General features: G+C 36.0%; 2 protein-coding genes across 2 annotated transcripts; both read left to right on the top strand.

Annotated features, from left to right (window-relative positions):
• Positions 1 to 903: 903 nt before the first annotated feature.
• Positions 904 to 1,902, top strand: LOC123856423 (olfactory receptor 4A15-like). Its single transcript, XM_045892625.1, has one exon. The coding sequence runs from the start codon at positions 931 to 933 to the stop codon at positions 1,900 to 1,902; it is 972 nt and encodes a 323-aa protein (XP_045748581.1). The 5' UTR covers positions 904 to 930.
• A 13,633-nt stretch (positions 1,903 to 15,535) lies between these two features.
• On the top strand, positions 15,536 to 16,465 carry LOC123856421 (olfactory receptor 4C16-like). The gene has a single exon (XM_045892624.1). The coding sequence runs from the start codon at positions 15,536 to 15,538 to the stop codon at positions 16,463 to 16,465; it is 930 nt and encodes a 309-aa protein (XP_045748580.1).
• Positions 16,466 to 18,471: the final 2,006 nt, after the last annotated feature.

Here is an 18,471-nt window from a genome sequence, read left to right as displayed (position 1 = left end):
ATGCCAATTTCATTTGTGTGCATATGTGTGTGTATTTTCAAACAAAATGTTGTTTTCATTGTACTTTCATGAGTGGGAAGAATTTATTTTTATTTTTTTAAAGATTTTATTTATTAGAGAGAGAGAGAGAGAGAGAAAGAGAGGGAGAGAGAGAGAGAGCTCAAGCAGGGAGAGTGGGAGAGGGAGAAGCAGACTCCCCACTGAGCAGGGAGCTGGATGTGGGACTGGATCCCAGGACTCTGGGATCGTGACCTGGGCTGATGGTAGACGCTTAACTGACTGAGCCACCCAGGCACCCCAGGGAATAATTTAATATACTTATCTCTTCTCAGTGGGTTTCTTACATGTTTAAAATTCAGCTGAATTAAATAAAGTTTAATAAGCACTTAAGGGGCACTCATGGTGTGTCTGATTCTTTCACTGCTGCAGGTGACATATTTTTCAATATTTGGAACTCATAGTGAAGTAACTCAGAGAGGCAGTTATCTATAAGTGTCAGGTTATCATTTTATGCTCCATGCACTAGGTATTATTATGTAAATAAGGCTATTAGAGATGAGATTGTTTTCATGGTCAATCTCAGAAGGCCAAAAGCATTCAAGAAAAGGAGAAATGACATATAAAGTAGAAAATGAAGTCTCTGTGAGCAAGATTTTGGAGACAGCTGCTTCCTTGTTTGGCATGCCCACTCACATGTACCTCCCAGGTGGAAAACTGGTTTCCTCATTGTAGTCGATGCAAGAAATTTGTGGAAATGAAAGCAGAAACTGTGGGTGGAGATTCTAAACTCTCATTTTCTAGAAAGTCACCCTGTGTGAGGCCCTGTGGGGCAAACGTGGTTGAGCCAGGCAGCCGGTTTTGACATAAAGCTTGAGATCCTCTCAAATTCATTATGGCCCTTTTGTTTGCAGCCTCTGACACCTGAGTTCGATGCCTTCCAAAGAATATATGGGAAATAGAAACAATGTGACAGAGTTTGTTCTCCTGGGGCTCACACAGGACCCTGAAGGGCAAAAAGTTCTGTTTGTCCCATTCTTACTCATCTACATTGTGACAATAGCGGGCAATCTGCTTATCGTGGTAACCATTATGGCCAGCCCGTTACTGGATTCTCCCATGTACTTTTTTCTAGCTTATTTATCATTTATAGATGCTATCTATTCTACTGTCATTGCTCCCAAGATGATTGTAGACTTGCTATATGAGAAGAAGACTATTTCCTTCCAGGCTTGTATGACTCAAGTCTTTCTAGATCACTTATTTGCAGGTGCTGAAGTCATTCTTCTGGTGGTGATGGCCTATGACCGATATGTAGCCATCTGTAAACCACTTCATTATCTAATCATCATGAATCGGAGAGCATGTGTTCTTATGCTGCTGGTGGCCTGGATTGGAGGCTTTCTGCACTCATTGGTTCAATTTCTCTTTATTTATCAGCTCCCTTTCTGTGGCCCCAATGTCATTGACAACTTTGTGTGTGATATGTATCCCTTATTGAAACTTGCTTGCACCAGTACCTACCTCATTGGAATTTCTATGTTAGCTAATGGAGGAGCCATTTGCACTGGCATCTTCTTCATTCTCATAGTTTCCTATGGGGTCATATTCCACTCCCTTAAGACTCATGGTTTGGACGGGAAACACAAAGCCTTCCACACCTGTGCATCCCATATAACTATGGTCATTTTATTCTTTGTTCCCTGTATCTTCCTGTATGCAAGGCCTAATTCTACCTTTCCCATTGATAAATTCATGACTGTGGTTTTAACATTCATAACTCCCATGCTGAACCCCTTAATCTACACCCTGAGAAATGCAGAAATAAAAAATGCCATACGGAAACTTTGGAGTAAAAATGTGACCTTAGTTGGCAGAGGGTTGTATTGCTCATGCAGAATATGATATTCATTCTTTCACAGAATCAAAGACTACTTTCACTATCAGTGATTACATCTTAAAAATTATATCCTTTGGGTTAGCCTATTTATTCTGAAGCAGCTATATAAATTAATCTTTATCTAAATGGAGTATGTTATAACCCTTAGAGGGTAAGAGAATTGTGTAAATTTAATCCCTAATATATGTAATCATACTGTGTTAAGATTCTTCAGTGGGTAACAATTTTTTCATTTTATTTCAAGTTCTTGTTTGTGGGGTATGGTACCTCCATGATTCATAAAAATATTGCCTAATAGAACTTATTCCCTTTTAGTCCAAGAGAGTGAAATTTTAAAATTAAAAATTCACATTGTTAAAAAATACTTTAACAGTAAAAATAAATGTCCTGGTCAAATTAATTAATTTGACATTTCACAGCACATGTTCATAGTTGAGGATAGATCTATGAGAAGTGAACTTTATTAGCTTTATACTGTGATGGTAGCATATGGCTGATTTTGTATGTCCTAATTAAGTTTTGGACAGAAAAATTAAATTGTTCAACTCATTGTGTGTATCTAGATCAAATGACCTCTTCTGGTAGTTGAAATACATATTTAAGTCTCTCATATCACAGTAGAGCATCAGAGTCTACCTACATTAAATTAAACTCTCTGGGTATACTTTTTTTAAAAGTTGTAATAAATGTTAAACATTTTGGGAATATGTTTTGTTTTACATATGACTGCCTTTCTCATTGTCTGTGTAAACTTTGTGTTCTTGACTTAAGTAATAAGTCAAAGGTGACTTCTCTCTTTACAATTTCTCTATAAAAATTTTGGAGGTTGATAATTGTATTACAAAGATCATTTTTGAAGGCCCTGGCATTACACATTACCTTGTTGAGAGGTCAACTCACAACACAGATTGGATATGAAATTGGTATTCCTTGTCCTCATCCTTCTTTTGATTTATAATTGGATCCAGTTAGTGTATTTAGCAATATTAATGCTTCCACTTATTTAAAATGTATTGAATAAGTGCCAGCCATGAAGTTTTGTTTATTCTTTAATGAAGGAGATAAAAGGTAATCTAGATATCTTAATTAGAAAGAAATCCAATACAGTGGATTAAATATTTCAAAATGACCAGAATTGGAGGAGCTGACACATGGATACTGGTGTGAACGCAGTTGGGATCAAGGATTTACCACCTAAGCTGTTATGCAGAGATGGGGAAGCTGGACTCAGAATGAAAGATCTGTGCATATACTTCTTAAAGTCCTTCCCTGTCCTGATTTAAAAAATATAATTAAAAAAAGTTTTAAAGTTTTGCTTCTTACATTTACATCTTTAACCCATATAGGATATAAATTTTCAGGTATGGTGTGAAGTAGAAATATACTTTCCTTTTTATCATAAGAATAAATTTTCCCAGCACATTTATTGAAAACCATTGAATTTCCCACTACCCTGCAACACCTGTACTTTCATATATAAAATATCTGTTCTTCTATTTCTTAGCTTTCTATATTGTTCAGTTAGTTGATCCATGAATAATAATACAGTATCTAAAGTGCTGCAATGTTTCAGATACTATTGCAATATAAAAAATCATCCCAATATTTAGTAGCTGAAAATACCAGCAATCACTTTATCATTTCAGATGGTTTCAGTGGGTCAGGAATTTGGGAGCATTTCTGAGGGTTACTTCTGCTTTAGGGCCTCTCGTGAGGTTGCAGACAGAAATTGGCTGAGCTTGAGGTCATCTGAAAAGTTTCTTTACTCACGTGCCTTGTACCTAGACTTTCAAGTCTTGAACAGTGGGAACTAGAACAACTGTTACTCCTTGAGATCATAAGAGAGAGGCCCTAAAGTGATAGAACTGGTGTCCTTATAAGGAGAGGAAGGGACATTAGAATTCTCTTTCTCAAATGTGTGCAGAGAGGAGAGGCCATGTGAGGACAGCGTGAGAAGATGGACCATCTACAAGCCCAGAAAAGAGGCTTCACCAGAAACCAGCCCTGTTGCTACCTTGATCTTGGACTTCCAGCCTCCAGGACTGTGGGAAAAAATCAATGTCTGTTTAACCCTCCCAGTCTGTAGTATTTTATTATGACAGCTCAAGCAGACTTATGATGATGATGATGATGATAAATAATCTAGATTTGGTGAATAAAGGCCTGAGTTAAATTACCATAATTCAGTTCAGGAAGGTCATAGTTCCTTATTGAATCACCATATGTGAATAATTTCTAAAGCTAGAATTTTTTGAATGAAGGAATCATTAGGTATCCTTGAATAGTCTGTGATAGTACCATGAATAAAGGGTGTATATCTTCATCCTAACCTTTCTCTAAGGCATCTGAGACCATTTGCCAGGACAACTGTGCTCTGGAAAGAGAAATATTCAAATATTTCTGGAGATTACTGGAAATATTTTGCAAACTAGTGCTCATTCCTGTGGTCCAGTGGTCAGAAAGCAGACCAAAGGTGAAAGAAAGAGCAAAGCTATTACAATGGGCTGGTTCTGCATATATTGTTAGACTTCCATGTGTTCTACAGGAATACATTTCTGTTTTAGGTCCCTGATCACTGGAGTATAGTTTCGTGGAATGAGGAAAGACTGAATAGAAGTATTTTTTTTTTATTCTTATGTTAATCCCCATACATTACATCATTAGTTTTAGATGAAGTGTTCCATGATTCATTGTTTGTGCACAACACCCAGTGCTCCATGCAGAATGTGCTCTCCTCAATACCCACCACCAGGCTAACCCAACCTCCCATTCCCCTCCCCTCTAGAACCCTCAGTTTGTTTTTCAGAGTCCATCGTCTCTCATGGTTCGTCTACCCCTCCGATTTCCCCTGCTACATTCTTCCCCTCCTGCTACCTTCTTCTTCTTTTTTTTTCTTAACATATATTGCATTATTTGTTTCAGAGGTACAGATCTGAGATTCAACAGTCTTGCACAATTCACAGCGCTTACCAGAGCACATACCCTCCCCAGTGTCTATCACCCAGTCACCCCATCCCTCCCACCCCACCCCCCACTCCAGCAACCCTCAGTTTGTTTCCTGCGATTAAGAATTCCTCATATCAGTGAGGTCATATGATACATGTCTTTCTCTTTTTGACTTATTTCGCTCAACATAATACCCTCCAGTTCCAACCATGTCATTGCAAATGGCAAGATCTCATTCCTTTTGATGGCTGCATAATATTCCATTGTATATATATACCACATGAGAAGGCTTTTCTAATAACGATGCAAGGGCAGCTGGAAGTGAGAAGCTTTCCTAACAAGATTAGCAGAGAGGAAATTTAAGGATTGAAGAGAAGTGAGAAGGAAAAAAAAAAAAGGACAGTAAAAGTGGTAATTTTCATAAAAATACAGGGAAGAGAAGGACCTGTGCTTTATATTTTGGGAATCTCTTCTAGTCTTAGGAGTATTTGTGGAATGATACAAATGAGTGAGAAAGTCCAGCCTTGTGTTCTCAGAAGAGCTCAGCTTCCCATGGTCCAATGTGTTTGAGAATTTAACTGTTCATTATACTTTTTATGTTCCGAGTTTATCAAAACATAGAAAAAATAGAAACCTTGGCATTTGTTAATTCTTCAGTCTTCTTTCAGTCATTGGGAACCACAGGTCACTTTCTGTTGTAGCAGTCTCTGATGGGAAGCCATCCAGAGAGATCATTTTGGCGATCTTTGTGTACCAGATGTTACCTAGAGCATTTTTTATCCCCAGATGGTTTCTGGAAGAAATGATTTTCCTTTAAAAGACTGTATTTTCTAACTTGACCAAGTATCCTGCATCTTAACATTTCTTTCTTTTCTTCCTCCTTTCTGCCCTGTGTTGGAAACTTTCTTCAATGTCTCATTGGAGGAATTCATCAAGACCCTTTTCAGTGGTCATGATTCTCTACAAATGTCCAAACGAAACAAAAAGTAAAAATATTTCTAAAAGATAAATTTCATTCTTTAAGAGATTTAAACATTTCAGAATTAAATATTATAATTTAAATATTACAGGACTGTGCTAGCCCTATTCGATAATTTTGCTAATTAGTTTGAGGCAAGAATCAAAAATAGGATTCCTTTCTTTATCAATGAGGCAGTAGGTTAAAAAAATGGAAAAGGAACTTGGGCAATTTCATTTGCTTTGTGATCCAATTTGTGCCTGTTCCTGAAGTGATTTGCTGTCAATTGCAGCTGTGGCTATCATGTGTGTGTTCACATTTTGGGAACGAGGTTAGTATTCTGATTATTGGTATTATAAGAATGATGATCCAAATCCTATCCAAAATGTTTCAAATCCACAAGAAAACCAAAGTGAAAAAAATAAAACAAATAAGGAGGTATTTCCTCCAAGTCACACTTGAATGTTCATTAATATTTGAAAGTAAATATTAATATTTGAAAGTAAATATTCATATAATAACAATGAATCTGAATGCCACAACTAATCTGTAATTGTACCATTAGGCAGATTGGACACAGTGGTAACCTATGCAGCCATTCCCTGAAGGGAAGAGACAACCAGAAATGACACTGATGCAGGCCTTTGTCTCTAGAACTTTCAAATGCTGAAGTCTAAACTGATAAATTATTTTGGCTGAATACCAAGGCTGAAGCTGAGCTTCAGAGCATCCCTATTTAAAAGTCTTCTGCAAATTTGAGGAACAATGATTATCAAGGTACACTTAGGTACCATGTGTGTAAACAGTGGACACTTCAATGGATCGCACAAGTCTTGATTGTGTAGATGGTACTGGGCCCATGCTCTGAGTGATATGAAGCAGTAAAAGAGTGATCTCAGGAAGATGTTCTGAGTAAAGGCAGGGAGTTGGCATGAGCTCATGGATGGGAGACAGACAGGAGGCCTCAGCTGCAGTTCATGACTGGGCAGGGTACTGGAGACAGAAACATCATTCAAGGTGGCTGATGTAATGTCTTCAGAGGATATTTCATTACGTTGGGGGAATTGGGGCATGCTTGTAGGAACTTTTTTCTGTAGCTCAGTAGTAGGATTTAGCCCTGAAGCTTCCTGCCAAGAAACCACTGGCTGCTGGAAGCAGTTGTCACTGGGGAGTTGATAAACAAAAGTGTCTGTTAGTGTGGAAATGGTTTTGACACCACACATTCCGATAATTAAAGGATTGCATCAGACTTGGAGACCAAGAGCCCATGTTGGAAGGAGTTATTGACCACAGTTTGCTGTGTACCTCAGGGAATCCACTTTTTTCTTCCCTGCATCATGAGCCAAAGGCAGGGGCTGGAGTTTCGAGGCATCTGTAAGTAAGGCTGACCTAAAGAAAACATCGTTGTCATAGCTTCAGGATAGATCATGACCCCAAGAAATTATACCGCAGGAAAAAACCTGGCAAGAAAACATATAAAAGTCTATACATCAGCTAGTAAATCATTTCATTGAAGACTTTATTTTTTATAACACTGTTATGTTCACAGAAAAATTGAGAGGAAGGCATAGAAATTTCCCATGTATTGACTGCCCTCACATACGCACAGCCTCCTCATTATCAACATCCCCCACCAAAGTTATATATTTGTTTCAGTTGAACTTACACAGACACATCATAATCACCCACATTCCATAGTTCACCTTAGGGTTCATTCTGGACCCTACCTTCATTGTACATTCTGTGGGTTTAGACAAATGTATAATAATGACATGTATCCATCATTATAGTGTCATACAGATTTTTTTTTATTGCCCGAAAGATTCTCAGTGCTTCACCTATTCATCTCCCTCCACTACCTCTTCAAATTGGGTTTTTAAATTACGAAATAAGATGAAGGTAAATCTATTTTAATTTTTCTATCTTTTTGAGTTCTTCACTTTTAAGAAGTTCTTTTAAGAAGCTAAAGTACTGGCAGGCAGTCTATTAGGAAGTATGAGGTCCCCTTAGGACTCAAGGTTCTGGAAGGTCATCTATTTATAGAGCTCTGTAACCTATCAATAAGACAGTAAAGATGATGCTTTTCATTATCATTTTCCAAACAGAAGATCTTATTCTACTTGACCAGGCTTTTGATCCCAGGCTATATTCTAGGAAACAAAGAACTTTATGCTATCATGCAATTCTCTAATTCATTACCATGCTTTGCCTAACCTCTGTAAGTCATCTTCAATTAATATAAGTATGTAGGAGTAGATGGAATTATTTGTATACATATGCTTCTGTTAATAGAAGTGCAAGCATATACCTCAAATCTAACTTTCTAGATCACATATTCTAATAATACTAATAATATTTAATAAATAAGGAAATGTTTTCTGCTTCATAGAAACTTTTCTTCCATTCACAGGACATCAGTCTATTTTAGTGCTCAAAAATTTTATTCTAAATATGACACAGATAAAGTGGCTAAGAATTGGCAATTTTAAAATTTGAGTATAATTAACACACAATGTTAATTTCAGGTGTACAACTTAGTGATTTAAAAATTTTATACATTATGCTGTGTTCACCACAAGTGTAGCTATCTTCTGAACCATTACATTGCTAACAACTGACAATTTTTAGCTGATAGTGAAAAATATAGACCCAGACTGTTTTTGATTACAAACCTATCCATGTTTTTAATTAAAACATCAACAGCAAAATAGAAAATATCTTCATTCATCAAGTGGAAGTATTAGATCTGTTTATAAATATTCTAGTCTCTTCTTTTTTTGAACATAGTTCTGTTGCATTTCCTGGACCCCTTGTGGAAATTTATTATATTATCTTGTAAAGCTGAATATTGCCACATCCTGCTACCCACCAATTACATTTGTAAGAGGCATGCTTATAAATGTTAATAGTTATTGTTCATAGTAGACAAATATTCATTGACAGGATAATGGGTAAACACATTTTGAAATAATCATACACTAGAGTATGTTATGACAGTAAAAATAATACAACTATATTTAAAAACCGATGTAAATCTTGGTAACATACATAATGTTGAATGAAAAAATAAAAGCACTTCCTAGAGGTCTGCATATAGTGTGCTACATTCTTTAAAATTCAAAACTAGGAAAACCCAACCTATATATATATATATATATGATAAAGATATTTTATTTTTAGGAAGAAAGGTAGTTATACATTCAAAAGTCAGGATATTGGTTACCTTTAAGTTTAAGCAGGGGACAAGATAAGGAAGAGCTAAAATGGTTTTAATTATTGGTAGTATTTTAGTTCTTGGGATAGAGTTAAGTTTACAAGTATTTGTTATATTATTTAAATTAGTGCAAAAAAACCCCCAGTAATATAAAATGGATAAAATACAAGACGGTAAAATAGTTGGAATGGGTGGATTCTACAGTTAAAATTTTATGATAAGAATGGGTTTCTTCTGCTTGTCTGCTGGCTCTGCTTCCTTTTGTGTTGGCTCCATTCTAGATCAGGCTCTTTCCACTTACAGCAAGATCATAGGCAAGAGTTCTGGGTCTCTACTCCAGAAACTCCATTAGGAAAAAAAAAAAATAATGACTTTTTTCAAGAGTCCAAACAAAAGTTTTGAGTTTACATCATTTACATTTGCTAATAGATCCCTGACCTAATCATTACAACTGGGGGAAATGCTTTCTGATTGACCACACAGGAATCATATTCCCACCCTTGGGTCATAACACAACTCATAACTCATACTGAAAATGGAGAATTTGTGGGTCTCCCGAGGAAAATCAAGGTTCATTCAAAGAAGGAAGACAAACTCCTTTCAGGCAAAATCAATCAGGGCTCACTGAGACAGTTTTTATCACTCATCTTTAACATCTTTATGAGGCAGGCAAGTGTATCTGCTGAAGTGTTAAGATTATGTTTCATCAAAACAGCAAATATCCACCAAAGGTCCTCCTTACTGATGCTACATTCTACACCACTTCATGAAAAATGTCACACTCTATTATGAGCACAACCTAACATTTTCAAGGTCCTATTTGATGTTTAATGAGATTCAGTGTCTCAGTGCTATTGACACTAAGTGCTACTGAGGCATATCACTGGAGGGACTCCTAGAGGAAAATTAGTTGTCACCCAAAACCTGACCTCACTTCAATCTGCTGTCTTTCTAAATTAGTAGTTTTAGAGTAGTTCAGAAAGAATCTCTTCAACTTATTTCATCTACCATCATGTGGGTAATTATTTAGAAGTAATTATAAATTATCATTTAAACATTTTTTCAATTTGGTTTACTTGTTTAATTCATTCATTCACTTAGTAACCAATAGATAACTTAATGCCTAATGTGAACTGCTTTTTATAAATGCTTACTAGTAGATATGGTGGAGAACAAGATAGTGGTAATCCCCACCCTCAGTGAGTATTTAAAGTTTATGGAACTTGTGAAGATTTTGAGGAATAAAATCAGAATTCTTGGTTTCTGGTTCACATGCAAAATTTTCTGATTTTTAATTTCCTAGTAACTGATCATTTCAATCAGAATTTGCATGCATCTGTGTTTTCAGCACTAATGCTCAGGGGGCCTTCTTATGCAGAAAATTCACTTATTCCTGAAAGTCTACTCCTTTGGGTTCCAAATCACTGTCCTCTTCTCATTTTACTCATGATTCTTTGAATGTGCTTCTTAAGAATCTTCAGGTATTCTTTTAAATGTTGATGTAACCCTACATTTTGTTGTTGGCTCCACACTATCTACCTGATATCTGGGGGGAGGGGTGTGGAGTGACCTCACCCAATTTCTTGATTTAAACTATCATTTACAAGTAGTAATATCAAAATCTAGTTCTATAGTCCTAACTTAAAAAAAAAATCCAAGTGTCCACTGAACATTTTCACTCGTGTATTCTATGGCTACCTACCTGTGTTTCAAGCTATTCTCATTGCTTTACTATTAATTCTAAACTCCTCAACCTGAGATATGATTGCTAGCTATCAGAAATTTCCTTCATCATCACTTTCTAGTACTTCCTGGCTTTCAATTTAGGCTAGTCAGGAAAAAGGGGGGAATGAGGAAAAACTATTAAAAGAGAATCATTAACATAGATCTCCACACTGAAATTACTAAATGTGAAAACTGACAAGCTGTTTAAGTTTCATGAGTTTTAGTTGTTTTTTTTTTTATATGAAATGTCATTGTTAATACCTATTTCATGGGATATTTATGAAAATGAAAAGATAAAAGTTATATAAAGTGATAAAGAGATAGAATATAAAAGGCATTTAATAAATATTGGGTGAGTTAAAATTATTTCAATAAAATGAATTCCTTAACAAGTGTCATTTTACTAATATTAGTTAATGAAACAAATGGAAATGAATTTGAAATAATATGAGATATCTATTCAGTATATGTACTAATTCTCAGATTAGTTGCTACATATCTGGTTCTTTGGTGGGGCTTGGCTATAGCACACAGAACAGAACCCCTGGTTTTAGGACACCCTACTGCTTTCCTTGGATTGTACTTGTGAATAAATTACAAGAGTTAGAGAAGCTTGTCTCCTAAAGTGCAGAAGATCAACTTAGGGCACTGGGTGGGATCAGAGTAGTTTCTTGGAGAACCATATCCTCTTTTTGCCAAGGACACTATTTTTTCTTCTTCCTGTTCTCTAGCACCATTCATTTGTATTTTCCTTTTTTCCTCTGTATCTTTTGGCAGCCCGAGGCACCTTCTACCACCAAACCCTTGTCTGTATTTGGTTCTTGGGTCTGAGGAGGGTTAACTTATTCTACTGCAGGCTAAATGGATGAATCAAAAGTTAAATGTATTACAACATCTGGGATGTTTCTGATTAACAAAGAAAGGGCAACTTTAGGGAATAGTATTCTCTAGGGTGCTAATATTTTATAACATGTTTAAAATAAAATATTCCCCCTGGGATACAGAAAGGGTATTTTTTGTTCTATGGGAAGGCTGCTTTCAAAAAGGGATGGAAATATTTGGCATTAATTTATGGTGTTCTAACAGGTAAGTGACAGATTGCTTACATCTTTGTACTCAAGGAGGCATCATTACAGAATAATCCAACATATTTAAAAATTATATTTCCATATGTCTTGTGACTATATTGCAACCACTTCCTCTGTGAAGGGAACAGGAAAAAAGAGATTATTTTTCAAAAGTTTACTGTTAATATAGTAAAGAAATAAAATGAAATGTAAGCTTTGGAACAAAATAATCTTTTGAACTCAGCAAGTGTTTTATGAGTACCAGGTATGTGAAAGTCTTTGTGTGGCTTTCCATTCTTATATGGGGATGGAAGGATGAATTTCATGCTGTAAGGTTTTTTTTTATAGTTTATTGAGGTAACAGAATGTAGAAAGTTCACAAATGCTTTTTACATAAGGTAGCTGAGGAAGATAAGTCCTCAGTATGGATATTCAAGTTGGAAGAGCTTATGCCTGGTGAGAAATTAGAGAAAAGGTCAATTGAGGCAGTGACCTTGACAGCTTCTGGAGAATGCCAGCTTTCCCATCTCCAAGTGACAGTTTTAAATAGAAAGTCATGGGGCACCTGGGTAGCTCAGCGGTTGAGCAACTGACTCTTGATTTAGCTCTGGTCATGATCTTTGGGTCCTGGGATGAGGCGCCACATCCAGCTCTATGCTCAGTGGAGAGTCTGCTTGAGAGTCTCCCTTTCTCTCCCTCTGTCCCTCCCTCCCACTTTCTCTTTCTCTAAAATAAAGAAATAAATCTAAAAAAAATAAATAATAGTTGTACATTAGAGTATGGAATTATTATTCTTCCAAAATAATATCGTAAGAATTTAATTTGCAGTTCACACACATCTGAGATTTAGTTTGAGAGCTGAATAACTACTTCTCATGGAAAGTTCAGAGGAAACATGGCAGTGTGGAGGCAATACGACATCATGAAAATGAAAGGTAATGTACTATATATGTGTGAGGGTTTTTAAAAATTTATTATTATGTTCAATTAGCCAACATATAGTACATCATCAGTTTTTGATGTAGTGGTTAACGATTCATTAGTTGGGTATAACACCCAGTGGTCATCACCACCTGTGCCCTCCTTAATACCCATAACCCGGTTAACCCATCCTCCCACCCCCCTCCCTTCTGGAACCCTAAGTTTGTTTCCTTAAGGGATAAAGAATCTGGGGACAGCCTCTTAACCTTCCCACAGAGAATGGTGGATTTTGTATAGAAATGAGTGCAGGGATTCTCCCAAAGATAGAAGTCTAGTGTAACCCAATCTGGGAGGGTTAGGTAGTTGAAGAAAGCCCTTAAGGAAAGCAGTGGTTCTCACCATGGCCACTGCAGTAAAACAGATTTTTAGGATAGAATATCCACCTGACACTCTATATTCCACCTTCATCTATTCTCCACTTTTTTTGTGTGCTTTTCTTTCGGCTCTTCTCTGCTGCCTCCAAATCCAACACTTAGTTTGTTCATTACTGTGCTGACAAATTTAGCCATTCTAAAGTTAGCTAAACTTGTTTGAAAAGTCAAGGTAAGTACAATACTTATTAGAAGATATGCTATTTTACTAGTGCTATTTGTCTCCAGATCATTGCAACTCATTTTTATGTCATATTCCTTGGAGAACCAGATGAAAGTGTTAACATGTCTTTGGAAAAAATGGACATGTAGTCATCCACAAAGACATGGACATAAACGTGCCTCAGTTGCAAGAAGATATGAAAAATGTCAAGGCTCTCCTTGCATTCTTTATGGGTTAAAGATTCATGTAAAAATGCTAATGTTTAAGATGATGATTTTTATGGGTGTCAGAGTCCCCAAATCTTACATGTCTCTGTGATGCTCTTCAGAATACAACATATTCTACTCCATCTTTACTACATTGCTTAAAATTGACTTACTTCCTGGATTTTTAAATCATGGGAATATTTGTCTGTCTGCCAGACATAGTGGATAAAAGGCCGCATTAGTTTAATGATATGAAAGTGTTCTGTAATCAGAATATTACTAAAACCATCAGATAAATATTATATTTAAGAGGTAACTGATAAGTTTTAATTAAAAAATACTAAGTACCTACATGGAACAAGGCATTGAGGTTGAAACTATGGAGAATAAAATCCTGAGAATAAATAGTTTTCAAAGATTCTTATTCCAAGAAAGAAGCTAAAGAAAGCACACACATAATTGAATTTAAGCATGGTATGTAATGTTATAAGAAAATCTATAAAGGATGTCAATGGAGAAAAGGAGTGAGAATTTCTTTTATCACAGAGTAATTATTGAAGGCCTCCAGAGAAGAGTTCTTGGAATTTGGGTCTTGAAGTTTTGAGACAATTGAAGTAGGTAGAAATGAAATGACATTCCAGGAAGGAAGGAGATTATTGATTAAACTGTTGATTAAATATTTGGTAAGTCTTCCAAATTATTTTTAAATACACCACACTTCAGTTTATACTTTTATACTTTTACTCATATGTAGTGTCCCTTTCAACACCATCTTGACAAGAAAGATCTAGAGAAAAGATTTTGTTCTTTGAAGTGAAGTCAGTGGCAATCTTTTTTTTCCAAATTTGAAAAAAGGAAATCTTCATTTGGAAGGTGTAAAATTTCAAAGTTGAATGATCATTGGCTTTGCCAGGATAGAAAAAAATTGAATCAAGTCAGTTCTATTTACTATTCCTCTTGTCTAAAAGTATATCTACCTCACTCTTCTGAATCTTTGTTCTGTTACGAGGATATGGGATTTTCACTACCTAGATCATACAAACTCTGGTGGAGATTACAGTCGTGATTTGGTCCTGCATGAACTGCCTGGTGACATCTCCCTACATGACCTCAGATCCAAAGTGCTTAAGCTAAAATTTGGATTATTGAAAACATGAGCTATTGAGTAATAATAACCTCTTTCATTTATATGTAATCTCAGGGATTTTGGGTCCTCTAAGGAGTGCTTTCCAGAAGTGGGAGGGATAAAATTAGAAATGCAGATATTTGAGATGATCAACTATCAAAGACATTCATTCACTTATCTGCATTAGAGTATGTCAAATACTAAGTATTATAAGGGTGTTTCAAGGTAATAGCATTTTATTTAGAAGCTATAAGTATTTCTTGTTCCTCTTTTCAAGCTGTAATATCTGGGAACAAATGTTTAGTGAAAGATGGTGTATTATATAATTATGAAAAATATACATTTTCTATAACTATGTATAACAAATATAGGGTGATAAATATATGCATAAAGACATTCTTTATGGGGTGAAAGTGGGGTGTGATTTTATATTTATATCATGAACCTCGAAAGGCAGCCAAAATATCCAAAATGCCAAGTGATACACCATCGAAACATGGGCCCAAGGATTTATTAAATATGCAAAAATAATAACATTAATAATAAAATGGAGTCATATCTTTCACCTTTATATTCATTGAATTGACAGAATTAATCAGAATCATTTAAATGCTACAAGATTGTACCTGAAGTATACTCTAGGAAGATATAACCTTCACAAATTTGTTGAGATTCATAATGACCTTATGATGTGGCCATTATAAATGGAGGAACAAACTATTGAGGTGACTTGTAAGAACTCACCCCTAAAACATTCATGATGAGGAATATTTATTTTTCTTAAAATATTCCATAAAATCACACATCACACCTTGAATTAATTCCTTTCTTTTTTTCAGATCAACAGCTTCACACTCAGTCTTCTCCTCGTTCATGAAATCATGCAGCTATATAATGTGACTGAGTTCATTCTGCTTGGGTTGACCCAGGATCCTCTTAGAAAGAAAATTGTGTTTGTCATTTTCTTACTTTTCTATCTGGGGATGTTGCTGGGTAACTTTTTGATTATTACTACTATCAAGACCAGCCAGACACTAGGGAGTCCAATGTATTTTTTCCTTTTCCACCTATCCTTATCTGACACCTGCTTTTGTACTTCCATAGCCCCTAGAATGATTGTGGATGCCCTTTTGAAGAAAACCACTATCTCTTTCAGTGAGTGCATGATACAAGTCTTTTCATTCCATTTCTTTGGCTGCCTGGAGATTTTCATCCTAATCCTCATGGCTGCTGACCGCTACGTGGCCATCTGTAAGCCCCTGCACTACACAACCATCATGAGTCGACGGGTCTGTGAGGTGCTGGTGGCTATAGCCTGGGTGGGGTCCTGTGTGCATTCTTTAGCTCAGATTTTTCTTGCCTTGAGTTTACCTTTCTGTGGTCCCAATGTGATTGATCACTATTTTTGTGACTTGCAGCCCTTGTTGAAACTTGCCTGTGCAGACACCTATGTGATCAATCTACTGTTGGTGTCCAATAGTGGGGCCATTTGTACAGTGAGTTTTGTCATGCTGCTGTGCTCCTATGTTATCATCTTGTATTCTCTGAGAAACCACAGTGCTGAAGGGAGGAGAAAAGCCCTCTCCACCTGCATCTCTCACATCATTGTGGTCATCTTGTTCTTTGGTCCTTGCATATTTATATACACACGCCCTGCAACCACCTTCCCCATGGATAAGATGATAGCTGTGTTTTATACACTTGGAACACCTTTGATCAATCCTCTGATTTACACATTGAGGAATGCAGAAGTGAAAAATGCCATGAGGAAGTTATGGAGAAAGAAGTTGATTTCAGATGACAAAAAATGAGTGGGAGTTTCAAATTTTTCTTCATAGTTTGGATTTGTCTAAAAGTCTATTAAGAATGTTATCTTTTTATTGTGGTATTAACATAATCAGGGGGCATGGGAATTCATTCCTTCAAGAATGAGCATGTACACTGGTTAGTGTTGAGTCAGTTTCATGTACAAGAAGAGACAGCACCAGGTACAAACTGCCATGTCAAGACACATGCGTGGGATGTTCACTGCTGTGTCTCTACCTCTCTTGCCTGCCTAGCATCACGGTGGTTTTGATCTAGTGTTTTCCCTGCTCTTCTTCATGTTGACTTCTGGTGTTCTCTGTTTACAGTTATACTTTTATATGCTTATATCCACAGCCTGGCAGACTATTCCTCCTTCATATGACTTCCTTTGTATTAGATACTTCAGTCACATCATGTCTGATCATGTACTTTCAACTTGGTATTTCTTCTTGGTTGACTAAGCAGAAAACACCAGATCCAAATAATTATAAAATCTTCATGTTTTAAGGGACAATCTATATGTTAGGTAATCTCCCTTCTATTTCTTGGGGTCATACTTCAAATTCTCATATTTATTTAGATCCTCCTAGAACAGTGGCAGAACATAGTGTGAATATTCACCTTTCTGAAGGAATCTTTTTACCTTGGGAAGGTTCTGATAGTGGGGGTGGTACTCACATTATTCTTTTTGTAAAAACTACTTTTTGCTTCTACAATGATCACTTCTAATTGAGGGGAAGCATTAGGTTTTTCATTGGTCATACAATTTATAATAATTTGTTTATACTATTGGGTTATTATGATTGTAGCACAGATAGCCCAAATTAAGTAGATATATTCATGTGGGCTAGAAGTAAAGTATACAAGCAACAAAAGGTTGAAATAGGGAATTTGAATGTAACAACTGATAAAGAATGTTAAAACTCAGAGGAGTCTTTAGGCTTTGAAACAGAAATAGTTACATCACAGATATGAATTATCTTAGTGAGTTTTAATATAATCTAGAAAAGAGGGTAACTTGAGAGAGACCAAGATATTTGGATAAAAACTGTATTTATGCAATAGAGAGGGATATCACCTTTAGTCACCATCCATCAACATTGCAGTATTGAGTTACATGATCACTAAGAATCTTTCAGTTTCAACCTATTTTCTTATTTGTATTTTTCTCCATAGAGAATATTTAACATGGGTATTTTGGTTTTTTTGAACATATTTTTACTTATAAATTACTAAATTATATTAAAATCACTAAGTTTGTGTGAAGTTTATTGTAATAGGAACACTAAAACCTCTTAGCTTGAGGGGCATCTGGCTGGCTCAGTCAGGAGAACATAGGGCTCTTGATCTCAGCGTCATGAGTTTAAGCCCCATGTTGGCTATGGAGACTACTTAAAATAAAAAATTAACAAAAAGAAAAAAGGACTTAGTTTGAAAAAGAATCATCTATTTCTCCATGTGGGAATGGAATCCTGTGAATTCCACAATGAACACTAGTGACATATATACATCACTTTTTTTTTTTCAGATTCAGAATTTATCCATCTCAAGCAGTTTATCATTGATCATAGCTGATTTTCCTCTTGCAAGGGTCACACTTTAGTAGATCTTAGTTGGCAGAGTTTTATTTGAAGTCCTCTTCTATTTCACAACAAGGCATATACGAAAAGGGGAATATGTTGGATCTAATTTAGGTACCTCCTCAGAGACACTCTATTCAAAATGCCTTCTGGACACGCTTCTGAGATGGAGTTCTCTGGGCTGCTGTTACTGTGTCTCTTGACAACAGAGGTTATGCTCTAATTCCAGTTCAGAATTTTGTAATAAAGATAGTAGAACTGAAAAGGTGATGGAATGTGCAACCTCACCAGGATTTTTTTTTTTTTTGACGTCAGTGTTTTGATAGGGAAAGACTAGTACTCTGACATCTAATGTAGACACATTTGTGTGGGTAAGAGGGAGAACTATGAACTCAGAGATGATCTTGCATCCTCTTGGTTGTCATAAGTAG

The sequence above is a fragment of the Mirounga angustirostris genome, unplaced genomic scaffold (genome assembly GCF_029215605.1).
Source record: "Mirounga angustirostris isolate CCGP_5_RB_7025 unplaced genomic scaffold, mMirAng1.0.hap1 SCAF_13, whole genome shotgun sequence".
Lineage (NCBI taxonomy): Eukaryota > Metazoa > Chordata > Mammalia > Carnivora > Phocidae > Mirounga > Mirounga angustirostris.
The sequence above is the reverse complement of the archived record's forward strand: the minus strand, read 5'-3'. Positions and strand labels throughout refer to the sequence as shown.